The 27260-nt window shown below is 38.0% G+C and overlaps 1 protein-coding gene across 5 annotated transcripts in view; it reads right to left on the bottom strand.

The window, feature by feature from the left end:
- MATR3 (matrin 3) overlaps positions 1-26966 on the bottom strand; it is a 44439-nt gene extending 17473 nt beyond the window's left edge. For 2 of the 5 annotated variants that reach the window (XM_073356009.1, XM_073356012.1), the window contains exons 1-6: positions 26859-26966; positions 12947-14011; positions 7309-7370; positions 6602-6643; positions 3404-3504; positions 1495-1547 (exon numbers count right to left, since the gene is read on the bottom strand). In XM_073356009.1, the coding sequence (XP_073212110.1) occupies positions 1495-1547; positions 3404-3504; positions 6602-6643; positions 7309-7370; positions 12947-13849 (1161 nt within the window). In that variant the 5' untranslated portion in view covers positions 13850-14011; positions 26859-26966. The other 3 variants (XM_073356011.1, XM_073356010.1, XM_073356013.1) reach the window with 3 other exon arrangements.
- Positions 26967-27260: the final 294 nt, after the last annotated feature.

The raw sequence follows: 27260 nt of genomic DNA, 5'->3' as shown, positions 1-27260 counted from the left end.
GTCCATTTAACAGTGTGGTGCCCATTCACTTGGTGGATCGTGACAATGATCATAGTAGGTGGTGAAACATGATGACTGATAGACTTTGTAATTTTAATCCAAAAGAGTATACATTAAATATATTCTTACCTTTTTAAAAAAAGATTTGTATATTGGACTAAGATGTTTGCTTCAACATCCAATACAACTTTGAATAACAATAAATCTACCCTGATACATTTTAAAGATATTTTGCACCCCCTCCACCAAAAAAGTAAGTTTGACATTCCTTGAAGCACATGCAAGATTATTATCCCCTGTGCAAATGAGATTTTAAATTAAAATGAACTTTTGAGCATAACAGTAATGACTGTCACTGAAAATTGAGATGTACAGCACCAGCAGCACAGAAACAATTTCAGTTTCTTACATCAGTTTGCATCTGCTTTAATGGTGATTTAAAAAAAAATAAAACCCGAAAAATTAGTGCATTTGTGTAAGCATTATGTGATGTACAAACAGTCAGACCAAAAAAGCTCAAACAAAGGAGAACAACATTCTAATGTATAGATGGCCATGTCCCTCGCTGCATCTCAACCTAAAACTGACTTATGTTCTAGACTACACCACTCAAATGCAATGCTTGAAGCTTCAAGGAATTTGGAAAAAAGACTTTTGAATGTTTTGGTCAGGTTTGTCTTATTTCTTCCCTCTTCTGTTTCTCAGGTGCCTCTCACCAAGGTATGTAACTACCCAAAGGGCTGAGAAGTGATGGTCAACATTCAAACTCTCTCGTCTTTGTCGTAAAACAACAGTATAGCGTGAGGAACCTCTCTTACAAAGGAGTTATAAACCTGTTTTTTCAAGGTTTTATGGTTAGTCACGATCAGGCATAATATGGCTAAGGGAAATGCAAGCGGTGTCTCAATATCAACCTTGAGAGATTACCTCAAAAGCTGTGTTTGTCTCCAGGTTTCTTCAATTCTTGACCTCTTTGCTAAGACTACAAACAAGATTTCCACTTGGTACCAACAGCAATGAGGTCCGTATGACTGTTTGGTATGTGGACTGAGTACCAATCCATTTTACAACAGCCAGCAAATCACAACCGTAATCACTGTCACTATCAACTTGTACTGTACTCAAGTGAGCTAGATATGAAAGATTCTATAAAGGAAGTTTGGGTCCACTGGCCAAACTGGACTGGGAGTCAGAAACCTGGGCTCTATTCCTCGCTGCGCTACTGACGTGCTGCATGATCTGTAAGTCACCTTTCCGGTCCTCTACTTCCCCTACCATCCATTTAGACTGTAAGCTCTTTGGGGTAGGGGTTGCCTATTTGTGTACACAGCACCCAGCACAATAGGACCATCATACAAATAAAAATAATTCTACCTCCCAAAGACATCTAATTCCCTCCTGTCAAATATATTAAAATGGGCAAGCTTCATAGCAGTGTAGCTGGATATTACTGTTTTGTAAAGCTGATTGTTAGAATAATAATTTAATACTAACCATTCTGTCTTTCTGCATATGTCGTGGTCCTGGCATGTTTCCATTTCCAGCCCCTTTATATTAGAAATTAAAAGTATATAAGCAACACTTAAATGCGTTATGGTTACTGTTGACATTTCATCTTTTAAAAATGTAACAAGTTAAAGATCACTTGTAATGCCATAACGTGAAGTTATTTGTCAAACATTTCAAATTACTGTAAATGTATAAAAAAATCAAATCCACATGTAATATTTTACAGTAAACCTTAAGAAGCAAAATCCATGGCTTGTGACCCAAAATTGGGGTCACCAGAATGTGTCAGTGGCCCAGAGGGCTGATTCAGCTCCCTGCTCTGGGTGTTGCAACCTGTGCACAGAGCCACAGTACTATTCAGGTTTGGCCCAGCTGCCTCTCTATCATGACCTGGGGCTGGCCTGAGCAAGGCCAAATTTGAGCAAGTGGCACTGCAACCGTATGCATCAGATCACAATGCCACCTGGGCCAAACCTGAGTGGCTCAGCAACCCTGGAAGTCACAATGCCCAGTGCAGGGAGCTGAGCCCAGCACACTCTGCAGAACAGAAATGGGAAGAAAGCTGTTGGTTTCACATTCTCTATTAAGCACCGCCACCCCTCTCCCCTGCCCCCACAAATGTACCCCCTGCCCAGAAGCCAGGACACACCTCACTTTCCATACCCTGTGTCCCACTCCCCAGCCCAGGTCTTTCAAATGTACCCCTCCCAAACAACCAAGCTATCCGTTTTGTCATCCCACCTGTCCTAGTCCCCAGACTCTTCCCCAATGCAGCCCAGTTCCTTCCCCAAGCCTCCCCACTTTATCCCCAGGGCCCTAAAATCCTCCCATCCCTTACCCTCTGCCCTCCCAGGGAGCCATGGGGGGCTGTCTCAGCTTGCTTCCTCCCCCAGCCCCAATTGCTGGTGGGGAGTACCCAGGTTTTCACATCTGGCTGGAGAATATGGAATCTTAGTGCCAAGCCCCCGATAGACCCCTAGCTGGGGAGGAGGCCTACACTGGGTCTGGGGGCATGTTGGGGAGTGTCTGGGTCACAACAGGCCATCAAGGTTTACAAATGGGTCCTGATCCCAAAAAGATTGAGAACTACTGCTTTTAGATATTGATCCAGAGCACACTGCTGAAGTCACTTAAGGTATGCATTGACCCCAATAACCCAACTGGAATTTAACAGAACTGCTATACTGAAAAGTCTCCCATATTTATTTATACGTAAATGAGCTGAAACGTTTTTATTAAAAAGTGCAAAAAAAAAATTAATGTAATGTTTTGGTTGAGATTTTGGATGCAAACCTCAGAATTATGACCCTACAGCAACACTGATTCTACCATACTGCATATATTAAGGAATAAATTAAAGTAAGTCTGTTAAGCAGTTAGTTAAGTCAAAATTTCAGCTTATGAAATTTCTAAGTATGAATGAAAAGAAACTAATGAAAACATTAGTTCTCTTTAAAACATTTTTCTGCAGCGTTTGCAAGACAGATATGCACTAACATGATGCTAGACTCTAGAGAATGACACCCAGAAAGCTAGATTGTCTCATCTACTTTAATGATTCACATTACTTGAAGTGGAAAAGTAAACAGTATAAATGAAAGGTAGGGGTTTTTTTTTTGTTTTGTTTTAACAATATACGGTTTTAGTAACAAAAGAAAAGTTAACTATTTTTAAAGTTCTTGAGTTTTTTAATCTGACAGTGACAACTTCAAACAAATTCAAAATAAAAACTTGTGGCTATGTTAATGTTGCTGTGAGATCCTTCAGTTTCCTTAGCTAAGTTTTGACTCTCATCCTGCATAAAGTTACACGCCTCATTTAGTAGAACCCAACATTTCAGATAACCAGGAATTTGAGAGGAGTGTATTGAAAAAGATTTGTTTACTCATGTTACCTCTTGGCCCAATTGGCGGTCCAAGATGAAACGGAGGTGGTGGAGGCCCCAAAATTCCTGGTGCAGGATTTGTAGATTGCTGCAACATAGACCGATCACCCCTAGAAATGTAGATACAAAACAAAGCATATTAACCTTTAAAAGAAAAACTTTTCACTGAGCCCCTAGAAAAGTTGTGTCCACATCACAAATACATTTGATACCATATCCTTGAGAGAAAGGAAAATTACAGCTAATTCTAGAAACCTCCCAAACTCACAGTAAGCTTTTCTACAAAGTTTGAAGAATTTAGCCAATTCCCAGTAGCCAGAGAACTAATCCTGAAGCAAGAGACAGACCCAAAAAGATGAAAAAAGAACGAGAAGTACTTGTGGCACCTTAGAGACTAACAAATTTATCTGGGCATAAGCTTTCGTGGGCTAAAGCCCACTTCATTAGATGCATGCAGTGGAAAATACAGTAGGAAGACAGATATATATATACACACAGAGAACATGAAAAAATGGGGGTTGCCCATGTTCTCTGTATATATCTTCCTACTGTATTTTCCACTGTATGCATCTGATGAAGTGGGCTTTAGCCCACAAAAGCTTATGCTCAAATAAATTTGTTAGTCTCTAAGGTGCCACAAGTACTCCTCATTCTTTTTGCTGATACAGACTAACATGGCTACCACTCTGAAACCTGTCACCAAAAGATGAAGGTCACCATCTGCTAATGAAATCCAGGGACAACACATGCTGAGAAGCTTTGAGAAGGTGGAGGTTGGTGGGATTTCTAACAAGGGTGTTACTGGACTCTGTCTTGGAACTTCACCTGTATCCACCACCTCTAGTGAGTTGGTGTCTGAAGAACTCAGGGGGAAAAAACCCTGTTTACATTAAGAAGATTCTTTTTGCAACCATAAGGGCTAGAAAATAGATTTTTTTTAAAACAAAATCCTAAATCTGTTAATGGTTTAAGGCCCTTCTATGCATCTGGGAAAGCTTCCTCCACACAACCAAAGAGTGGATTTTTAAAGATGTTCTTTCCTACATATAATGCTTCAATAATAGTCCTGTCTTAGGACGTACCAGGGATAGTGAGCAAGTGCTGCATCACACGAAAACCAGTACTCTACTTCTTCCAATGGTATGTGTTGTCCATTTATAGCTGTGATAGATCATCGGATGTGTGGTGGTATAAAAGCTTTACTGGCACTTATATGGGCTAAACTGTATAAATCAGTAATGTCTACACTATTAATATTATTACAGCTAAATATAAAATTACCACAGTAATAATTAAAATGTACTTCTGCATCTTTATTGTATCAAGTTGTATACAGTTTAAAGATGAATTACTTGTACTAGTAGTTTAACTAAGAATTAAGGGGAAATTTGTAAGAATTATGCTATTTTAGCAGCTAATAGCTACAGTATTCATGATTGGAAGATTACAAACACAATATAATATATACACCACTGCAGTGTGAGCACCCTAAATTCTACATATTTGTATGTCTAGGGGAAAAGATTACTGAAAACAAAAAAAGTCTTAACATTGCCTGATCAAAAGAGCAACCCTGAAAATCTTCTCACACAGAAGTTTTCAGGTGCCTGGCATTTGCCTTAGAAGTCTGATCATAAAGTTTTAGCAAGTCTGCCTACTCCTTAGAAAAAAGTAGTTTGTGCTTTATTAAAAAAAAGTTTGTCCAGCTTCAACCTAATCATTTTGGGACAGTGAAATTTCCAAGACAGAAATTGATCATATTCTTCCCATGCTCCACATCTGTGATCATTTACTGAAGTCATGATCTGACACTGAACTCCAAATTTGAGATTTGGATTCCTAGGTATCAAAGGATTTATTAACCATTTTTATCCCATAGGTTTTATGGCAGGATTACTTCTCAAAATATGGCAATTTTATAGCTAAGATTTCAGTTTTAGTGTAATGTACTTTAAAGGCAGATACTTTCCTAAACAATGGATTTCTTTAGTTATTTTACGCAAATGTTTAGTTAGTTAAATAAATATTATTTGATCACCATGTAAAGCTATTTAATAATGAATTATTTCAAGTTTTCATTCTGCAATTTATTATTCCCTATTCTCTGCACAAACTCCCCTAGAGCAAACATGAAGGAGTGAAGGAAACAGACATCAAAGCAGATAAAAATCAGGATTATTTTTATAAATCAAATAAGTGTAAAAAAGTGATTTTTAAGTTATATGCTGCTAGTTGTTTACTTTCTTCCCCTTTTTAGTGTCTTAAGTTGCTAAAGTGGCCATTTATATCTAATTTTCTAATCATTAAAAAAATTACGTAAAATCTGAAATTCTACTAAAGTTTCAAACTTTAAAAGTTCCTATTTGCTGGAAAAGAAAAAAGTCTAGAGCCTCATTAACACCCTCACTGTAAACTTCACAAACTCAAAATTGATCAGCAAAAAGCCCATGCTCTATTTGGAATCAGCATCACCTTTCCATACACTGAACTTCCACAAGTCAATGACCTGATCCTGGTCCCACTGAAGTCAATGGCAAAACTCGCACCTATGACAGTGGTGCAGGATTTAGTCTTCAGTGCTCCTAAGTCATTTAGGCTCCCACAGGTGAGATTTAAAACAAACCCTAAAAGCAATCTTTAGATTCCCATAAAAGCAATTAAGACTATACTTAATTATAAGCAAGAGGAGTCTTGTTGAAGTTGGAATCACGGCTTTCATTTTCCAATATTTTTAGTAGTGGCATTTCGTTCTCTCCCGCTACCGCCAGGATTTATAATATAGTTCATTATAAATTTTTATCTAAAGTTGCAATAGCAAAAAAATTCAGATTTTACAAAGCCTCAATCTGATTTAAACAGCTACACTCCAGAAAATGTCTGTTTCCTAGATATAATTACACAAGGAAAGCCAACTCAGCTGAATCAGTGCTGCTTTTCAGCTGGTATAAAGAGCAGTCCACCCGTAAGGAAATTTGGACAAGTATCCAGATAGGATAAAACTTTAAAAAACCAAAACCCTGCACTCTATCCTACACTGCGAGATAGGAAACCGAGCCCCTTTGTTCTGACACACTGAATGATTTTAGTATTTCCAATATTTGACAAAGTTGAAAAAAAATGCCAAGTTTTAATTACAATCATTTCATTGCATTATGTACTTCCAATATAAAAGTAACTTATATTTTGCATTGTTCATGTTTTACTTACATTCCATGTCCAGAATCACTATCAGGATTCCACTCTGGATATCTTTAAATAAAAAAAGGTCATTTATAAGAAAGATATAAAATTGGGATTGCAAAGGACAGTATCTACACAAAACTACTGCAAATTCACATTTTTCACAGGAAGCAAGAAAACATGAACACATTGTACAGGAATAATTTGGATAGCATGATTGGCAGCCATAAAACAAATGCAATTTGTAACAGCCATAAGCACTTTAATGCTAATTAGGAGATTAGGTGGTGGGGGGGGGGGTGGTTTCCAGACTAGAAAGTGTATTGTACTTAAATATCAAATATCTAGCAATAATCTGTAGTATTACAAACAGGAGAGGTTTGAGTCTTCACTATGTAGAACAGACTGAAAGGAGAACCTCTTGGAAGTTTGCACTACAAGCACAACTAGGGAATATTGCAAGAAGTTACAAACATTGAATACCTGCAGCTGGCACTGTCTAACATATGTAAATTGTAAGGATTTAGTAGTCTAAATTGCCTTTCTCCAGCAAATTTGATTACTTTTTGGCCTGTAGATGCTTAAGGGGAATGGCTAAAACAAGTTTAACGTATGGTCTTCTCAGTGCACACCAGGCAAATTATTTAAACCTGCTCTGTAAAATATAGTTAACAGCTGTTGAAGTCTACATGCCCTCATGCCACAAGAATGCTTAAGGTATTTCAAACTCATACATTTCAAGAAGAAGCTGACAACGTCGACTGTGGGTTGCTCCATTGATATGGTGGTTCCACTCCTGCAGTAAAGTAAACAGTTACAATTAACATAGGATCAAATATTTTGTAACAAAACATTCCCTCTGCCCAGCTATGTACCTACTCTTCTATGCAGAGGTATTTAACAAATATTTGTGCATAGATGCCGAAGTCTGTTTGTAGTGCTTTAAAGATACAATGAATTTTGACCTACCTTAAAACTGTTATAACCTGACAAAGTGTCCGATGGAAAATGTCCTCTGGAATCTAAGGGCTTGATTCTGGCTTCAGATATCCAAAGCTCATCATGAGAAAATTTGCTAGAGTATGCCTGCAGGGAGCCCAAGGTTTTCCTTTCATAGCCTTGAGATTTTTTCCTAACCCCTCTGCTTTACACCTCAGACCTTCAAAGACTAACATACTTACAAATACTGCATTCAGTAGCACAAAACCCAGAAGACGAAAAATTGTAAGGAACTCAGAAAACAACAACAAAAATCATTAAGGGGTTAGAGGGACTGACATATAAGGAAAGATTAAAAGAACTGAAAGTGCATAGCTCGGCCAGACGACGTTAGGGAAAAATAGAAATGTACAAGTATTTGAATGATACAGACACCAAAGAGAGGAGGGACTTGTTTAGGATGATAATTAGGACTAATGGAATTAAATTAGGCAAAATAATATTTAGGTTAAACATCAGAAAAAGTTTAATGAAAAGAACCCCTAGAATGTGGGAAAGACTCCAAAAGCCAAGTGGTAGAATCTCCATTTGCTTAGGTCATTAAAACAGGACTTAGTTTATCAAGTAAAAAACCATATTTTCCAAAGCTTTAACAGATCTACCAGACAACTACTAGCCAGAGTCAGATACAAAAGACAAGTACTGGGGAAGGGCAGAAGGGTCTCACATCTATCAGGTGCAGAGGCAACAACCTGATGATAAACCCAGTACTTCAGTTTGTGGGAAGAGGGAGGTTGCTGGGATTTCTATAAGGAGGCTATTCCTAGATCCTATCTAGGGGTTCAATTTTCCATATCAGCCTCTGAGAAATATCTGATAAATCTGAACTATGACTACAACTATTGAAAGAACTGAGTCTCCCCTCCCCCCCACACTGTTCTCCAGTCTTCCAACCATCAAAGGGAGCTCTCTGCTACTCTATTCTTTCCCCAATGGCCAGTTTTGGTTCTCTTCCCTCATGAAGATGTCCAGTGCCTGCTCTTGCTGTTTCTCGCAGCTTTCATAAGCAACTGCAAAATGAAACGGACATGATTTTGAGTTCCACTCTTGATCAGGGGTTCCAAACAAGTAGCAATGAAACTGACCAGAACCTTATTAATTCCACTCTGCTGCAGTCAAAGAAACCCATGATCATCAGCAGAAGTACTGGAGCAATTAGTTATAGTGCAACTATATTTTCAAGCTTAAATTCTGCACACATTGATGGCCTCTCTCTGTTCTCCAGAAAAATCTTACTCCATATGGGCAACGTTTCCATTTTTAAGATGTTATAACCATCCTCCTGGGTAAAGCAATGAAGTATCTGAGGCTAATTGTACTGCCTTGCCTCCAAGAACTGAGTTTTAATGGCCTTGCAGCAAAAAAAAAAGAATGATGATTCAAGTCTCCCATGCAGCATTGTCACTAAGTTATAATTAGGGCCCTGCCAAATTCAAAACCATTAAAAATGCGTCACAGACCATGAAATCTGGTCTTGTGTGCTCTTTTACCCTATGCTATATAGGTTTTACGGGCGAGACCAGCGTTTCTCAAACTGGGAGTCCTGACCCAAAAGGGAGTTGCAGGAGGTCACAAGGTTATTTTAGGGGGGTTGCAGTATTGTCACCCTTACTTCTGAGTTGCCTTCAGACGTGGGGGGCTAGAGAGTGGCGACTGTTGGCTGGGTGCCCAGCTCTGAAGGCAGCGCCCCGCCAGCAGCAGTGCAGAAGAGTGGCAATACCATACCATGCCACCCTTACTTCTGTGCTGCTGCTGGCAGCGGCTCTGCCTTCAGATCTGGGCCTCAAACCAGCAGCTGCCATTCTCCAGCTGCCCTGCTCTCAAGGCAGCACCGCCACCAGCAGCAGCACAGAAGTAAGAAGGGTAGCAGTACCATGACACCCCCTACAATAACACTGTGACCCCCCCCCCCCCAAATCCTTTGTGTGTCAGGACACCTATGATTACAACACCATGAAATTTCAGATTTAAGTAGCTGAAATCATGAAATTTATGATTTTTTAAATCCTGTGACCGTGAAACTGACCAAAATGGACAGTAAATTTGGTAGGGCTGATTTTTTTTTTTTTTTTTAAGATATACAAAACACATCAGAGAGCAGGATGAAACCCTGATCACTCACTCTGTCAGAGGTTGGTTGTTTGTTTTTAAAAAGGAGGACACCACTTGGTGCAGGATTCACAAGATCTGAGCTCCCACTGTTGGCTCTGCAATTGTGAACTTGTAGATCAATGATTCTAACGCACGAACATGTGAACAAGCGTCAGTTTATTCCACTATATACCAAACATTCATTACTTAAAAATAAAAGGAGGCCAAATTTGGAAAAGGAAGATCATTTAAAGCTTTTAAAAGGTGGTGCAAACAGATTTAAGTCATTTAATACAAACAGGCATCCCCTAAACAATAGGAAAATGTAAACTTTGGAGTTTACAATGCACTTTTAATTTGAAAAGTTTCCAAGGCTGGCTCGGCTAGAAGTAAATGTGTATATGAAGTTGGCTTACAAGTTTTTTCTTTAAAAGTGACAAACTAAATTAAATATCCTCTCTATAACCTGGCTGGGATTTTAACATATAAAGAAGTTGGGCACCCAATTCCACACTGAATTTCAAATTCCCTCAGGTTCTTTTGAAAACCCATCCTATACATACATTTACAAATTAATTTTTACAAGTGAAGTTTTTTTTTTAAAACTAAGGTGAAGTTAGCTTGCCTAGTTAGTTTTTTTCTTTAATAGTTTTACCACATTCTATTAAAAGGGTTCTAGACTCCTTAAAATATTACTCAGGTTGCTTCAGGATCCAAGTTTTCCAATTCTGAATTTTCAGGGCATATTTACATACAGACATTGGTCTAGGTGCATGTCTGAAATTAAACTCTTAAGTACCCTCAGCTCCCACTGAAGTCAATGGCATTGCTCATGACTTTAGAAAAAAAAAATCAGGCCAAGCTTATTTAGGAGCCTAACTTTAGACATATATTTATTAGAGAGTCTTAGCTATTACTTTTAGAAACCCATGTCTCTTGAATGTTTTACTTTCAAGTTAACCCACTCATGCTCTTCCGTCTACCACAATGGGTCTGTTTTATTTTACGGGGAGAGTTAACATTTTCCTAAATCCTGTTCTGTGATGTAAGGGGTCAAAACTGATAAAGTTCGTAATCAGACAATTTGGGCAGTGTTTCTTTTCACAAGTAGATGTTAGAACAAGCTATCAATCATCAATGAATATTTATACACAAAGTTAAAGGAACAACTAGGAACATATACAGAAAAGGAGCGCAACTTTTTATATTTGTGAAGTCAAGTTAAGTTTTTCCCTTTGGCAGACTTTGATAAACCACATAGTCCCTTCTCTGTCCTCCTGATATTATTTCATTTTAGAGGAAAGAGAAGATATTGTAGTAATAAGCTAGAGTTGTCCCAGCTCAGAGAAGCATATTTCAATCTGCTTCCCCTAGAATCTGTTTCAGATCTTAGTGTTTTATTTGTGACTCAAAATCAGAAATACTATAACGTAAGGAATATCTAACAAAACTGGAGAAAATATGGTACCTATATCATTGCAGGAAAATATTTTCTTCTTGCAGTGGTGTTATTTCTGGATAAGAAAGCAGACCCCAGGATTTGGATCCTGGCAAAATAGAGGAACTGGTTTCCAAAATATTTTATATGATGTATTGGAAGTTTAAGTCTGCACATGTATTATGTTACTAACTTGATCTTAAACAGTTTAAAGTGAGCTAAAGAATGTTTATAAATTTAAAGTGTTTTCAATACACTGTCAAAATGGGGGAAATATTTTTTCATATTCTAAAAAAAGCTTCCTTTCACAATTGGCTTCTTTTATGCCAAGTTCCTGTACAAAACAAAGCAAGCAGAATAGAGTAAGTGAAAGTGCTAAAAAAACCCTTTATAACAGAAGAATTAGTTGATACCATTATAAAGTATCTCAAGATGTTAACATTTAACTTCTGTAACCAAATAAGATGTTTTCATAGAACTACTGGTTTGTTGTTTATTTTGTTTGTATCAGTTACAAAAATAAACTTCAAATAAAGGAGAAAAAAAATTATTATTGGAGTTACCGGAAGTAATAATTCATATACCTGTATTTGCTTTGTCAGGTTAGTAAATACAATATAACAGCTAAATTCTCAAGTTATATGGACACTTGAGGTTTCTTAAATTTTAGTTGTTTTACACAAAATATTGCTTTAAAATGTTTTCAAGTGTAGGTAATACTTCCAGATGTTACTGTAAAGAAAAAGTTAGTAACAATACCACCACATTAAATCAATTTTAAGGCAAACGTATGTATTCTTAACTTGAATAATTTTCCCCAAAGCCTTCAAATGAAAAATATAATGTAATTGATTTTAACCAGAGGGGCATTAAAAGCCAATTTCAAAATTCAGCTGCCTAGTATATTGAAAATCAGCAAGAATGAATAAAACCAAAAAGCTGAAAGTAAGAGGGCTCTGAAATAATATCTGAGCAAATAAGCCAGTTTGAGTGAATTGTCACCTTATCAGAGACCTGAACTATAATTATGAATAATTTAAGAGGGAAGTCTGATAAAAAATAAATATACCAGAAGATCCACTCTATTTGCAAGTCAAGTAAAAGAACACTACCAGGAACACAGAGCAGGATACTGCAGCAGCAGACTGATTTTTTCTGAGCTTCTAAAGGGACAGATGCAACATGTGACAATAAAAAGGGAGTCTGAAGTGTGCTTAAGAAAGTTGTGAAAAAAGGAGAAAAAATGACAAATTTCAGCCATAGTATGAGATAGAGTGTTAAAGTGAAATTAAAAAGGCAAGAATGACCTAATCTAAAATGTGAATTATACTCCTGCAAATAAGTTCCAGGGCTCTACATTAACTCTTTCCCTTTGGCCATGGACAAGGAAAAAAGCAGTATTGTGCAAGAATGCATCTTAACTACATATAAATCAGCAATCAAGACAGATGTGGAGGAGAGCTGAATCTAGCTTCCTGAATAGCACAATAGATACACTGCGAAAAAAAACACAACCAAAAACAAAAATACCAAAAAAACTGCTTAAATGCCAGATGTTTGTGGTTAAGAGAACATGTAGGATGTAAAATATAAATAAGATATCCCAGCAGATGATAGCTGTTTGGTCTGAAGTTAAGCAATCTGGGCAAATAGAATATTAATGTAAAGCCCTGGTTTAAAGTGTTCATTAACAATTACTTTGTAAATAAACAAAGTGCCTTTTTCACTCTCAAATTTTCAGATTTTAAAAGTAATTAGGCTATAGAAATAGTCAAAGAAATAGGTAAAAACAGAATAGATACTACAATGTAAAGGAAAATAGAAGCATCTGATGCATAACTCACCTTATTAGAATGAACTGGCATATCACATATAGAGCACAGATGGGGATAACCCTTCGGTAAGAATCCATGGAAGTCTTCAATATTGCTATTTGGAGGAGCACCTCTCTTTTTCTCAAAGAGAGATCTCTCAGGACCAGGACCACGACCCATTCTGTCATACTCACTTTCATATTTATGATAGTTATGCGAAGTCTCACCATAAAAAGAGTCATCCCTACACCTTTCTCCATCTCTTAATCTGTCATCTTCATAATCCATTCTGTCATAATAACCAGATTCTTGAGAACGACTTCCATGGTCATAGTCAACCACTGGGTTGAGACTAGGACCACGATCATCAAAACTATCTCTTCTAAAGTGCCTTTTTTCTTCCCAATCATCCCTAGGTACTCTGTATGGTGGCTCCCGTGTAGATGATCTGCCATCTCTACCATAACTCAATGAAGGACCTTCTTCAGCTCTCCTCCTTTTAAGTTGTAGAAGGATTTGAGGCAAGTTTTCAGGAGTAATCTTGTCCTCGGGATAGCGACTCAGTTCATCTAAGTCTCTAGCAGACAGACCAAAGCTGGCCAAAATATTAGTGGCCTGGTCTGCATCTCCACGGTGCTGAGAAGACAAAGGGAGTGGACCTCTACTTCCAATGTTAAAAATAGATTGTAAATTATGGGAAGAGGTACTAGCAGAAGACAGTGCACTATGAGATCCTTGTTGGTTCAATGAAGAACTCATTCCAAGATTCATTAAGCTAGCAAGCCGTGCAGTACCCTGGTTCATCCTTCCAAGAGATGCTGGCATACTTAAAGACTGGGTAGCAGCAGTAAGAAGGCCTATTCCTGCAGATAGGTCACGCCCATGACCTTGTGAATCCCTACTTAGAGATGACTGCTGGAATGACTTGGACATTGTAGAACTATAGCTTGTCTACTTTATGGATCAAAATTTTAAAGATGGCTGAAAAGAAAGCTCACACTAGAAAGGTAAACTTCACTTCAAAATGGTAACGCCAAGAAAAAAGGATCAGTAATGACTGTAGATCTTCTTCAAGCTGAGAAACACCAGACAATTCTGTAGAAAAACAAGCAGTTTTAGTCATAAATCCCTTTAAACAGATGCAGTTTTAAACTTATGCATCATGTTGATCTAAAAAACATTTAAGATCTCAATCTTACAAGGCTTTTATTACATAGCTTAAACAGATTTGAGATGTACTCAGAACCTACATATATTACTTCAGATAAAAATACAATAGTTTTTCCTCCTATACAAACTAGTCTTCTCCGACAAAAAATGAGTCATACTGAAGATAAGTGAATTTCAGAAGCTTTAGATGTTAGAAAGCATCTCAAGTTTACTAGCACACAAGCCTTGATCTTTAATGGTTTTGTATACACCCTACATTACTATGCTAAATTCCAGAAGACCACAAAAAAAAAACAAAGCCATGGAAACCAAGATGAATTTGCCATATACACATTTGGAAATGAAAACTATACCACTATAGAAAAGGACGAAAGGGAAGTTATAAGTAACTGAAGTTTGGGCAACAAGCGTCTATTATAAGATCTAGTAAATAAGACCAAACATAATATTCAACCTTTATGCAGTCAAATCAAATTACTGAAGTGAAGACAGATGTGAACAAGAAAAATAAGGTTGAAATTTTAATTTTGGTAGAAAGTTTTAATTTGGTAGAAAGTAAATAAGACCTCTTGCTCAAATTGCAATTATATGGTTAATACCACATATGAAATGAATCTATTCACTATACCACAGCCATAACACATCAGCCTGTGCTATCAGATCTCAAGCTAAATAAGGCCAGGTTTCGTCAGTACTTGGATGGGAGACGTCCAAGGAAAACCCTATTGCTGCAGGATGAGGCACTGGTAAATCACAAGATGGTGCTATTCTCCCCGCCCCCAATCCCCATCAGTTCTGAACCAACACACTGTTAGGAAACACTGATGATACTGCTGTCTTTTGGATGTGACTTAAAATTGAGATAATGACCATGATGGTTGTTAAAGGTCCCTGAGCATTTTTCACAAGAGATGAATATTATCTGGAATTTACCTATGATACTAGAGCAGAGTAATATATTCTGCCTAATTACATTTCTTCTGCAGTTTCAACTGCATATGGTATTCTTCACTTCCTACACTGTTTTGTAGGGTTTCTGTGCACTTTTTGACAGCTGTTTTATTCCAATCCACAGACGCTGTATTTCAAAGGGATTTCATTTTTGTGGAGAGGTGTGGTAGTATATTTCCCCTCACATTTACACCTCTACAGACTTGTGGCATGCGCTGCCTAAGCAATCCAATTCCCCATATGAACGCCCTTCTCTAGTAGCAGAGGACAACTGCATTTGGGTCCTGAAAAGAATACACCCGTTGAATTCCTGCATGGCCACTCACCCATAAAAGCATAATGGCCTTGCAACAGAGAAAAGAAACATTTTGGGGGAGAGACAAGGGAATAAATGCAGGGGTCTTCCTCTGAAGAGATGAATAGCGGAGAAGCTCTATGGCACACACCAGGCACTTAGCCTTGCAGAGTTTCCCGTTCCCAATACTAGGAGAATTCAAAAGTACAAGCAGGGGTTTACAAGTGTGGGATCCTCATAACTGCATACTGAATTTAAATCCATTTTTCGGTGGTGACTAAAGTAAAATATTTTTTCAGCAATATTTTTAAGTGTAAAGCACTTTGGTATCCTCTGGGGTGCAAGATGCTATATATGTCATATGTATCAATGCTTTACCAAATATTTATGATTTATATCAGAGATGTAGGGAATCCTATAATAGATGTGAATAATACACAAAGCCAACACAAAGGACCACCACCAATGCATCCAACGTTATGACTACAATTTTGCTTTACCAATGGTTAAAAATATCTGAAGCCTTTTGCAGTCCATTGTATATATTTCAGATGGGATCTATAAGATTAAGCAGCATGGGAAAAACTTATTTGGAAAGAGCAAATGATGTGGCAAGGTAGGAGGATACTTCAGACATCAGTAGTTGCACAACAGATTACTCAGTGACAAGAATGTAGGGAGGGACAGAGAAGGCAGGTGGCTAGGTGAAATAGTGAGATCCAAGACTCAAGCTGAACAAGTTTCAGGAGGAAAAGGGACATTTTTGGACTGTATTGTAAAATTAAGAGCCAATTAAATGTTCAAGTATCAGAAATATGTTCAGACTTGCTCATATTCAAGATAAAGTTGGTAGCAGCATTCTGTAATAGTTCACACTACCTTCAAAATACTTCACAAACTACTCTATGAAATAAATTTTACTTTATTTTATATACATCTGCATTAACTTAAATCCTTAAAGTATAGTTCATGTACACATTTGTAGCATGGGACAGAATTTGGTTTTTAATAGTGCCTTTCTTAAGGTTGATCAAGGAACTTTGCAAAACGGTGAGTTAGAAACTGGTAACAAAGGTTGAGCATACAGCCATATGCCCAGCAATAGCTTGATGTACATAGCTTTGGACATCAGAACCTGTTTAAACTAGAAGTTGAACAGGACACCAATGTTATCTACAGTATTATTCAAAAAGTAATGTTTCCCTCAAAAGCAGATCCACCACTAATCCTCCTGCCACACTTATTGTGAGTTCACGATCCATAGCTTTGGTCAGAATACCACTGAACAAAACCAGGAGTATTTGAGTAGTAGCACCTCAGAGTTCTGCTGCAGAGAGAAACTGAGTTTCACTCTGTAGCCTGGCTCTACATATGAATTGCTTCTGCAGAGTGTAACTGCAAAGATGCTGCAGATCTGCAAAGAGGAAAAGAGAAAGCCAGAAAAACAGAAATGAAGACTACAAACACAGAAAAGACAGAGCAGGGAAAGAAACTCAGGAGAGGATGAAGACAGACAATTATGTGGAAAACCACTGCTGACAGAATTGTGGGTCTTTTAGTAGTTTGTGTACTATACCATAAATCTGTTTATCCTTGTTAACTTTCAAGAAGTAGAATATAGAGGGAAACTAAGCTTCTGGGTGGATGTCGCTAAACATTTCCTCATATCATTGGCATCTGATGATTGCCACCAGTCTTTTGTTTGTACATTAAGATCAAAAGTGGGAAGGGGACAAAAAAGAAAGAAATAAGAGCCACTAATTTCATAACCAAAGGATGTTTAATTTCTACATGGTCAAGTTTAACATCTCATTCAAAAGACAGCATTTCTATCACTGCATGCCCTTGAAGGATTGCAGTACAGTGTCTATACCAGGTATTGACAAGTCCTGATGAACCTATACCCCAAGATCTTCTGACTTCCAAGTGAGTGTGCCATCAACTGAGCCACACAAACAAGATGACCATGACTGATCAAAGCAGTGGAAGGAATTGAGGTTTGATTTAGCTCAGTTCAAAGTGTAGTGCTATGAAAGTGTTGTTCCCAGTACAGATAAAATTGTAACAGATGTGTTTTGGAATCTAAATTTTAATTAAAGATTTATAGTCAGAAAATGGATAATATCAAACTTTGAGAGTTTATAGTAAAAGCTATTTCAACATTAAATCATTTTTAAAGTCGAAATGCTACTAACTACAGATAAACATGAACAATGCCAAACAATCTTTAGAAACAAGTTGTGCAAGAAAGTTCTCCAAAATAAATCTAATGAAAGGTTGACAAAATGCAAAAAAGAAAAATTGGAACCATACTGAATGTGTAGCTGCCATATACAAAGGCAGATTAATGCTGATTTTCAAACAGTACTGGGATTTTGTTCTATTTTAATATAGAAACAGTATTCATACTCTGTTTCTAAACATTTAGAAGTCTGACAGCCATATTGTGCCATCCATTTTCAGTGGAAATTCCCCATGAAAATCAAGAAGCATTCTACTTTAGCAAATGGATAGCACTACATAAGTCTAAGTTCTAAGGATACATCAATCTTCGGCCATACAAACCTTAGCAGCAGCATCTTTTTAAAGGTACACTTAGGCTGAAAATACTTTTAAAAATTAATTTCCTTACCTGTGTAAATACCTTGGGCTATTAAAATAAAGTTTTAAAAATCTAAATGACATTTCATAGTTCGTGCTGTTTTACTCTTTGTATTTCTCAGTTTGGACAATGAAAATCAAACAATTTTCAAAAATCAAACTTGTGTTTCTAGTCAGTTTCACTTTCTGGTGTTCCCGCACCAATATAGTACTGCAAACACTTGGAGGGAAGGGGTTAAATAAAAATACTATTACTGAAATAAAAATCATGGTAAAACATAAAAACAACATTGTAGGGTTTTTTAAAACAATTTTTTCACCTAAATTATCTGACAAATGCTTCCTTTAAAAGGATACTAACAAGAGTTAAAGTCAAAAATGTAACCCAGCTTAATGTTTTCATGTTTGACATGCTAATTCGAAGTCTAATGTGTTAAACTATGTGTAAATTTTCTCCTTAAGGATTAGACCTACTAAACACACACCCCCACCCCTTCCATTAAGGAATATTTCAACCCTTAGTCTTTAAGGACTGATACACATGTTATGGCACAAATGTTTATATAATCTACATATGTCACCAAAAACCATTTAATAATGGGATGAATTTTCAAAAGTGTATAAAGCCTCTGAAGCTCGTTTGCACACTCCCGAAAATAGTTTTTAAATAAGTTTAAATAAAAACCCTAGTCTCTAGTTGAGACTGTGTACCAAATTTCAGACAGCAAAACACAAACATGAGCACATAAAGACTTTAATTAAAAAGTGTTGACTAATTTGACTGTAATAGTATTAATATGCAATACCAAAATAAACTGACATTAAATACTGTACACATTTTGAAAATTAGACAAAAGCTTCAACGTCTGTCTTTTATGTTCCACATCCATGTTGCCTCACCTTGTGAAGTGAGTGGACAAGAGTAAATCTACTCAGGTTTATTGCAGCTGTTCCATTTCCAATATGAACAAAAATCATAACTGTCTACTGTCAACGCAATTTTTTTACTTACCCCTATGTTCTTTGTTCAAACTCTGTTTTACTAGTCACAGCAATAATCCATAACTACAGACATGCACAATCTTCTTCCTACATTTGTTTCCAGCAACAGAATACCACTGTTAAAAAGTTGTTCTGTGTAAGGAAACTGGCTATTCCTATGCTGAAATAGACTGAAAGAATAGGCTGTGGACTTAAAAGAACTCCTCCAACTTCAGGGTTTTGGTTTTTTTTTAAAAAACCTTTTAGTAACAGTTAACTCCTATAGTTTCTGTAACAAGGATTAAAGGAAACATAGGAAAATGCGATAAAGTCACAAAAACAGGCAGGAGAATCAGGAGCAGATGAAATACAAAAAATAACTGGTTTATATGTTAAAAAGCTTTGCAAGTCCTATTCTCAAATGCTAATTTTAGCATATAAACACACACACACACCAAATATAATTAATAGAACTTATTCTAATATAAAGACAGATCCTACAGTCCTTAAATAAGTTATGTATCTGTAATGGAGGTGTAATTTCTCTTAATAGGAAGCAGGTTTCACTTCTGCAGGGAGCCAAAAATCTGCCGTGTGTGTTTAGGATTGTAAACAGATGCAATAGACTGAAGTTTGTTCAGTTTGAAAGCTAACTGTTCTAACTTATGAATGATCAATACAGATCTTAATATGTTTGCAACAATCTCTATATTTTTTCTTTAGTTTAAGCAGAAGCCCATTATAATTAAATGACTTTTTGTAATTGTTGTCCAATCTTTAATTCTAAAGGGTATGGCTTGAAAAATAAACCCAGTACCTAGAAGCCTGAGGATTAAGTTTGCCATATTAAACTGCATTGGTTTAAATCAATCCAATCACTGATTTAAATCTTGTTTTGCATTTATAATTTTTAATTTTCTAAGGAAAGGTTGAGTTTCATTCATTGGTAACCATTAAAACATGTTGATTTACAAACTAAACAAGTGCAACTAAAACCTTTACACTAAATTTGGTACGGATTGCTAACCAGAAGGAATACACTATATCAATATACATGTATGTAAGCTACATAATTGCTTAAATAAATTTGCTTGCACTCTTTATTTTTACATTTTTAATATGTCACAAAATTATGAAAGATGCATTTCTTATTTATAGATTACTACTTTACTGGAGACTGCATTTGGATGAAAAGTAGAAATTAAAAGAGCACAAAACAGCATTTTAAAATTGTTTATTAGTTTAATAAATCTACTTCAATTGTGCTGGACACAAGAAAATTTATCGAAACATATTTTGCATTTAAAACTGATTAAAACAAAGGGAGAGTATTCTCTGTAGTTAGTGAATTGAACTGATTGTTTCTGGTCACCAGACCCTTCCATTGTAGAACTGGCAGAATTCAGCCTCTCTCACCTTGTTTTTACTGAGATTGGAAGAGGAAAATAAGCTTTCCTACTTTTTCAACTCACAACCAATTTCTCAACTCTGAATGAACTAATAATTGAACTGAACTACTTGAATAAATTAAAATGAAAAAAAAAACAAAAAAAAAAAACCACACAACCCTGTATCTGCAGACATGGCTACTTCTGTCAAAACACAGTATAACACCAACAAATTCTGGTTCTACTTGCTTAGCCAGTGACTTCAACCAGTTCAGTTGTTTGACTTTCTCTAAAACTTCAGTGCCAGATATATCCTGCTTAATTTTATTTAATTTAAACTATTTTAACAGATCATAGTAAGTTTAGGCCTTAACATAGGTTGCCAACTTCAAAAGTTTTTTTTAATTTTAATAAAAATAGTTTCAATAGAAAATTGATTTTAATGTATTTATTTTTATCCATTGTGTGTCCACAGACACAAGAGGTTGCAGGATTAGGGCCTCAGTTTCAGACCTGGGAATGCTATGTAGCAGATAACTGCATCAGAAAGCAGTGTCTCCATTGTTGTAAAAGAAGTTCTATTGTTTATTTTATCACAAAAAAAAATAAGTTACGTCAAATCAATGTTAAAAAATAAACTTTAGCTTAAAGTTAAGAAAGTTTCAAGACAGCATGGACGTGGAGACAAAACAGCTCTGTCAAAAAATAAGATGCCTGCTTCCTATCTCAGTCATATGTAATTTTTTTTTAATTAGAGTCATACATTTTTGTTGTGCTCAAGTATGCAAACGAGGGGACAACCAGAAAATCATTATTTACCCCCCCCCTTTTTAAACAAAGGCTTTACTAAAAACAAAACAGCAATCCTAGAAAAAACAGATTTTAAAAAATGAAGAGGCTGAGCTAAAGAAAAATAAATGGGCACAAGAATTATTTTTAAAAGTTGAAAATAGGGAAATACAGAGTAGAGATTTTTTTTAAATGTAACTGAGTCAGATTCATCACATGAACAAGCTAGCCTATGCAACCACATTACCTTATCGGTGCTATCCTTGTGCCTCTCCCCTTTTTCAATCCTGTTTGTTAAACCCAGTCTATAGAGAATCATAGAAACACAGGACCATTCCAGCTCGAAAGAGGTCATCTAGCCCACCCCACTGAGGCAGGGCCCGAAAAGGTGTTTGTCCAAACTATTCTTAAAAGCCTGCCATGACAAGGATTCCACAAGCTCTGCTGGAAGCTTATTCCGCTACTTAACTTTCTAGTTAGAAAGTTTTTCCTAAAACACCTAACCTAAATCTCTCTTGCTGCAGATTAAGCCAATTACTACTACTCCTATCCTCAGTGGACATGGAGAACAATTGATCACCATTCTTTTTATACAGCCTTTCATATGTTTGAAGACTTATCAGGTTCCTTCCCTCTCCCCCCCATCTTTTCTCAAGACTAAACACAACAAGTTTTTTTTTAAATTTTCCTCATAACTGAGGTTTGCTGAAACTCATCATTTTTGTTGCTCTCCTCTGGCCTCTCTTCAATTTGTCCACATTGTTCCTGAAGCCTGGCACCCTGAACTAGAAACAATATTCCAGCTAATGCCTCACAAGTGCTGAGTAGAGCAGGACGTTATCTTCCACATGTCATGTATAACACTCCTGTTAATACACTCCAGAATTATATTAGCCACTCTCACAACTGTATCACTCTGTTGGGCGACATTCAATTTGTGATCTACTATAACCCCTAGATTCTTTTCTGTAATACTACTTCCTAGCCAGTTATTCCCCATTTTGGATCTCGGTGATTTTTCCTTCCTAAATGTAGTACTTTGCACTTGTCTTTATTGAATTTCATCTTGCGGATTTCAGAACAATTCTCCAATTTATCAAAGCCCTTTTGAATTATATATAAGCCTGTCCTTCAAAATGTTTGCCATCCCTCCCAGCTTGGTGTCATCAGCAAATTTTATAAGTACACTCTCCACTCCATTATCCAAGTCATTAATGAAAACATCGAATAGTACCTGACCCAGCATAGACCCTTGCGGGACCCCACTACAGTTTGACAGTAAACCATGTTAACTACTCTGTGTTTTCAGAGTTATAATAACTTATAGTAATTTCATCTAGGCCACAGTCTCATAAGCCAACTAAGGAGATATCATGTGGGACTGTGTCAAAAGCCATACTAAAAATGAAGACATATCATGTCTAGGTCAGTGATCCTGTCAAAAAAGGAAATTAGATTGGTTTAGCATGATTTGTTCTTGACAAATCCATGTTGGCTATTATCCTCTAGGTGCTTATAAATGTACCTTAGGATGAAATTCATCCGGTCCTGCCAACTTGAATACATCTAACATCTAAATATTCTTCAGCCTGTTCTTTCCCTTTTCTAAAATGCATTCCTTCCCCCTTGTTGTTAATATTAATTTACGGCTTGTCTTAAACAAAGGCCCTGACCCTACAGTGAGATAGTCAAGCAAATTTCTGCACTCAAGGGGAGCCTGACTAAAGTCCATGAGGCTCCACTCAGGACCATGAGTCAACCTGTGCATGTGCCACTGAAGGATGGGGACCTTAGGTTTTAAGCTCACTGTAGCAGAGACCATTATTACTATGTGCTTATACAGCACTTTGCCACAATGAGGTCCTAATCTTGATTAGGGTCTCTATGCACTACAGTTACACAAAGAATTTATAACAAGAATTTTGAAAGTGAGATGGAAGATTTAAACAAGTAAATAAGACTTGCTGTTATGAACCCTCAGGGCATCGTGAGGTAATTACATGGAGGGTTGCGAGCTGTCAGCCTCCACCCCAAACTCCGCTTCGCCTCCAGCATTTATAATCGTGTTAAATGTAAAAAAAAAATTGGTTTTAATTTATAAGGGGGTCACACTCAGAGGCTTGCTGTGTGAAAGGGGTCACCAATACAAAAGCTTGAGAACCACTAAATCAGAAACAGTCACCCAAAGATGGAGCAAGTCACAAGTAGCAGAATACAGACATCCCAACCTTAGGTCTCTTGACACACCAAGATATAGAAGCTAAACAAAAACTGCATACCTACAGATAAAAAGAAAAGGAACACTAGTGGCACCTTAGAGACTAACCAATTTATTTGAGCATAAGCTTTCGTGAGCTACAACCATCCGATAAAGTGAGCTGTAGCTCACGAAAGCTTATGCTCAAATAAATTGGTTAGTCTCTAAGGTGCCACTAGTACTCCTTTTCTTTTTGCGAATACAGACTAACACGGCTGCTACTCTGATACCTACAGATATTTCTGTAATTGGACCAAGTTATTTTCTTTCCTGATGAGATCAAAAATGCTGTTTGTGAACTTGCTGGCACATATTTTACTTGCAGAGAAGACAACGTGATGGTTCATTCAACAGTTTTACTGCCGAAACCAAAAACCCCTTTGTTTAAGTTAAGATGACATCATAATACATGTGTGAAAACTGAGAAAGCACAGAAATACTAGGAGGCATTTATACTTATTTCTAAGAATTTTTGATTAGTTCTCTGATCAGCAAATGGCAACCAATCAAGAAGTCAACTGGCACAGAGGCAAGCAGCACAGGAATAGATACATGGAGATCAATTCCTTTTGTGTTTGGCTGCAGCAATCTCTCTTCCCATTGTCTGTGGCAGATCTAACCAAAGCTCTATTAGATGGGAACTTACCTAGTCCCCATCTTTCTCCTTTACAACATCTCACTAGCACTTTTTATTTGTATGGAAATGGCAAGGGAGGAAATCTATCAGTTCCTGATTTTCTCCTGTTAATGAATATTTGAATTTTTAGAAGTGAATTCAGCATGGTTCCCTAATTCATTCTGGGGTATTTGAAAGTTCTTCCTGTTTTTTATGATGCAGATATTCCTGATAAAACTAGGGGATAGAAAAAGTTGTAGGCAGGATCAGTTTATAAGTACTTACTCTATTAGTTACTCTTGAATCATTTAGTCTTGGAATGCCTGTAGCATCCCAGTTATTTCCAAATCACAACTAACTGTAAAGTCTTCAAGTATGGAATACTCTGCAGATGAACTCTTCAAAAAATAAAGACCCTGTTATAAACAGAGTCCCTATTTAGAAGATAATTTGTTGTTCATTCCTTCCCTTCTGAAATATCCTATTATCACTTTATATAAAAAGTGTGGATATGTCGTTGTGACTGAACAGATGAGCTCAAAAGGTTCCCATTAACCTAGGTTGCAATTATTGAGTCAACATTTAGATACATGGCATCAGAGAGGTAGCCCTGTCAGTTTGTATCCACAAAAACAACGAGGAGTCCGGTGCAGACTCCTCATTATTTAGATACATGGAGCATTATTCTAAAACTAGAGCAGACTTTACTTTTTTTTTTTTTTTATAATTCATTAAACAGAAAATGATTAAGACAAATATGTGTATTGCATTTGCACGTAGTACAATGTTTCAACATTTGGGAGACAGAATAATATTTTTCTTCTGATGCTTTTATAAATAAAGGTAAGGTACTCACACACCAATGATGGGTAACCCTATTAAAAAAAAACCCTTAATAATCAAGGGTTTTTTTAATTAAACAAAGAATATTAAGTCTCCTAGATGTGAGCTGCTTATCTCATTCTGGATGGAAAAACAAGACCCCTTATGTTCTTTGAGCTTCATGAAACTCGAGAATTCTTTAAGCTAAAGTTCTTTGGTTTTTTTAATTTAAAATATAGCCAAAGACCATTAAACAATAAGCTTTTACTACTTTCTATATTTAGGGCACTATCAGGTAGTTCTAGCCCAAACTGTATGCTTTGTAAAGCAAATAAACATTTAAATAGGACATTTGACCTTTTTAAAGTCGTATTTCTGTCCGAGGATTTTTAACCTAAAGTTGAAAGTAATGCTAATGTAGCTATAACTCAAAGCTTTTTAATATCTCTCTTTCCCCCCCTATTTTATGCATTTAACAGCGTTTTGTATGTGGTCACTTAGGCCCTGTGCATGAAGTTAAAACATGTGCATGTCTGCTAAATCAGGGCCCTAGTTGCCTATTTGTCTGGCTCTCTCTAGTGGCAACAGAATAATTTTCTGTTCTAAAAAAGAAAATGCAACTATAGAACCACAAAAAGTGGAGTGGGGCACACTGAGGGATGTGTGTAACACTTAAGGTAATTTCAGTTCACTTTTTTAAGTTCACTAGATTTCAAGTTAATGGTATTCTATTAAAAGGGACGTTATATATCATTTTAAAGGTGTAAATGACAAGTTTTCTTTTTCTGAGCCCAGGAGGCAAAGATTTAAACATGCCTGTGCAGTACTTGCAGCACACATATGGTTCAAGTTCCATGAAAGTGAAACAGAGTAGAAACATATGTTTTTAAAGTTGATATTTTCCTCTCTGCCTTTGGCCAGGATAGACATCTCTGGAACTCCTCAGGAGCAACAGCCTTCAGAAATGCTATTAACAGAAGGCACATGTATTAATGTGCTCTTTAGGCTCAGAATGTGTGTTTATGAAGCAGGCTGCTCACCCCACACAGTCTATATGGGAAGAACAAAAACTTCACCTGGGGCACATCCACCTGAGGACACGGTTTATATGCTTAAACACCAGCGTTCCTGAGTCACCGACCAGTCCCCTGCATCTGAACACAGGCCAGGAACCTACAGCAACTAGAGGCAAGTTCACCACGTGGTATGGGGCTGGGTTATCCAACGTGGTGAAACAGGCTAGAGAAGAGTGAGTATACTGAACTGCAGCTGAAGGGGCCCAGCAGGACGCTGCGTGTCTCAGAACCACAATGAAGAGCAATGTGGGGGAAAGCAGGCAACCCCTATAAGGGACAGAAACCAGGAGCGAGGCACGCACTCACTCATATGGGGTCATCAGAATCAGGGAGTTCGCACAGCACAGCACGATCTGTGCCTGGAGACAGGCGAAGTTCACGTTGCAATACGATCGGGGCCAGGCAGGGTGCGCGAGTACGGTATGTGGTAGGGAGGCCCCACGAGACGATCCATGCTCAGGAACGCGCAGCGCTGTACAGCGGAGGAGGCACTGTGACCGGCCCAGGGAAGCACCAATAGCAAGGCATGGGTCCACACGGCTCGCTAAGGGGGAAGGGCAGAGCGTAATACTGCGAGCCGGGGAGAGGGGGCGCGCGCCGCGAGGCACGACAATGGAGGAAACCAGGCCCGCACGAGCCAGGGCTGCAGCGCGGCGAAGGGGAGGCCTGCTGAGCGGCCTGGACCGGGGGCGCTGTACTGTTCTCCCCCCCCGCCGAAGTCTCCGCTTAGCTTTCGCACGTGCGCTGCTGTCCCCAGGGGCCGACTGAAGCCCCGCTTGTGTCGCCATCAGGCCCGACACCACCAGGGACACACACCCGCCATAAGCTTCGGCCACTGAGCAGAGACTTGTCACCACCTCCCGTAGAGCCCGGCCTACCCGTTCCGGTCACCAGCGGCCCAGGCCCCCGTCGCTGCCCTCACGGTGAGAGAGAGGAGGAACAGCCAACACCAGCTCCTAACATGGCGGGGACAGCGAATCCCAGCCCCTCGCCTACCTCAGGCCCGCGATAGCGTCTCCATCCGCTGTCGCACCACCACCAACGGCTCCAGCGGGGGGGAGGTGGCTGCCGCCCGTGCGCGAGCCTCACACCTCTCGCGATACCCCCACAAACAAACACTTCTCACTGTGCTCTCGCGAGATAACGACTACCCCTCCGCGCGCGCACACACACTCAGTTGCTTCTCCGAGATTTGGCGAATTCCCACCGTGTTGCTACCTCTGAGATGTCGCGAGGCTACCTGCCTGCGCCCGAAACTTGTTGCCGTCTCACCGAGATCTCGTGGAAGCCCTTATTCTCCCGCGCATACTGCCGCCACGCCACATCTCTTGTTCTCTTGGAGAACTCTCGCGATAGTTAGTCCAGTTATCTCTCCCCGCTCTCTCTCTCTCTCTCCAG

The sequence above is a fragment of the Lepidochelys kempii genome, chromosome 8, assembly GCF_965140265.1.
Source record: "Lepidochelys kempii isolate rLepKem1 chromosome 8, rLepKem1.hap2, whole genome shotgun sequence".
NCBI lineage: Eukaryota > Metazoa > Chordata > Testudines > Cheloniidae > Lepidochelys > Lepidochelys kempii.
Note: the sequence above shows the minus strand (reverse complement) of the source record. Positions and strands in the feature narration are given on the sequence as shown.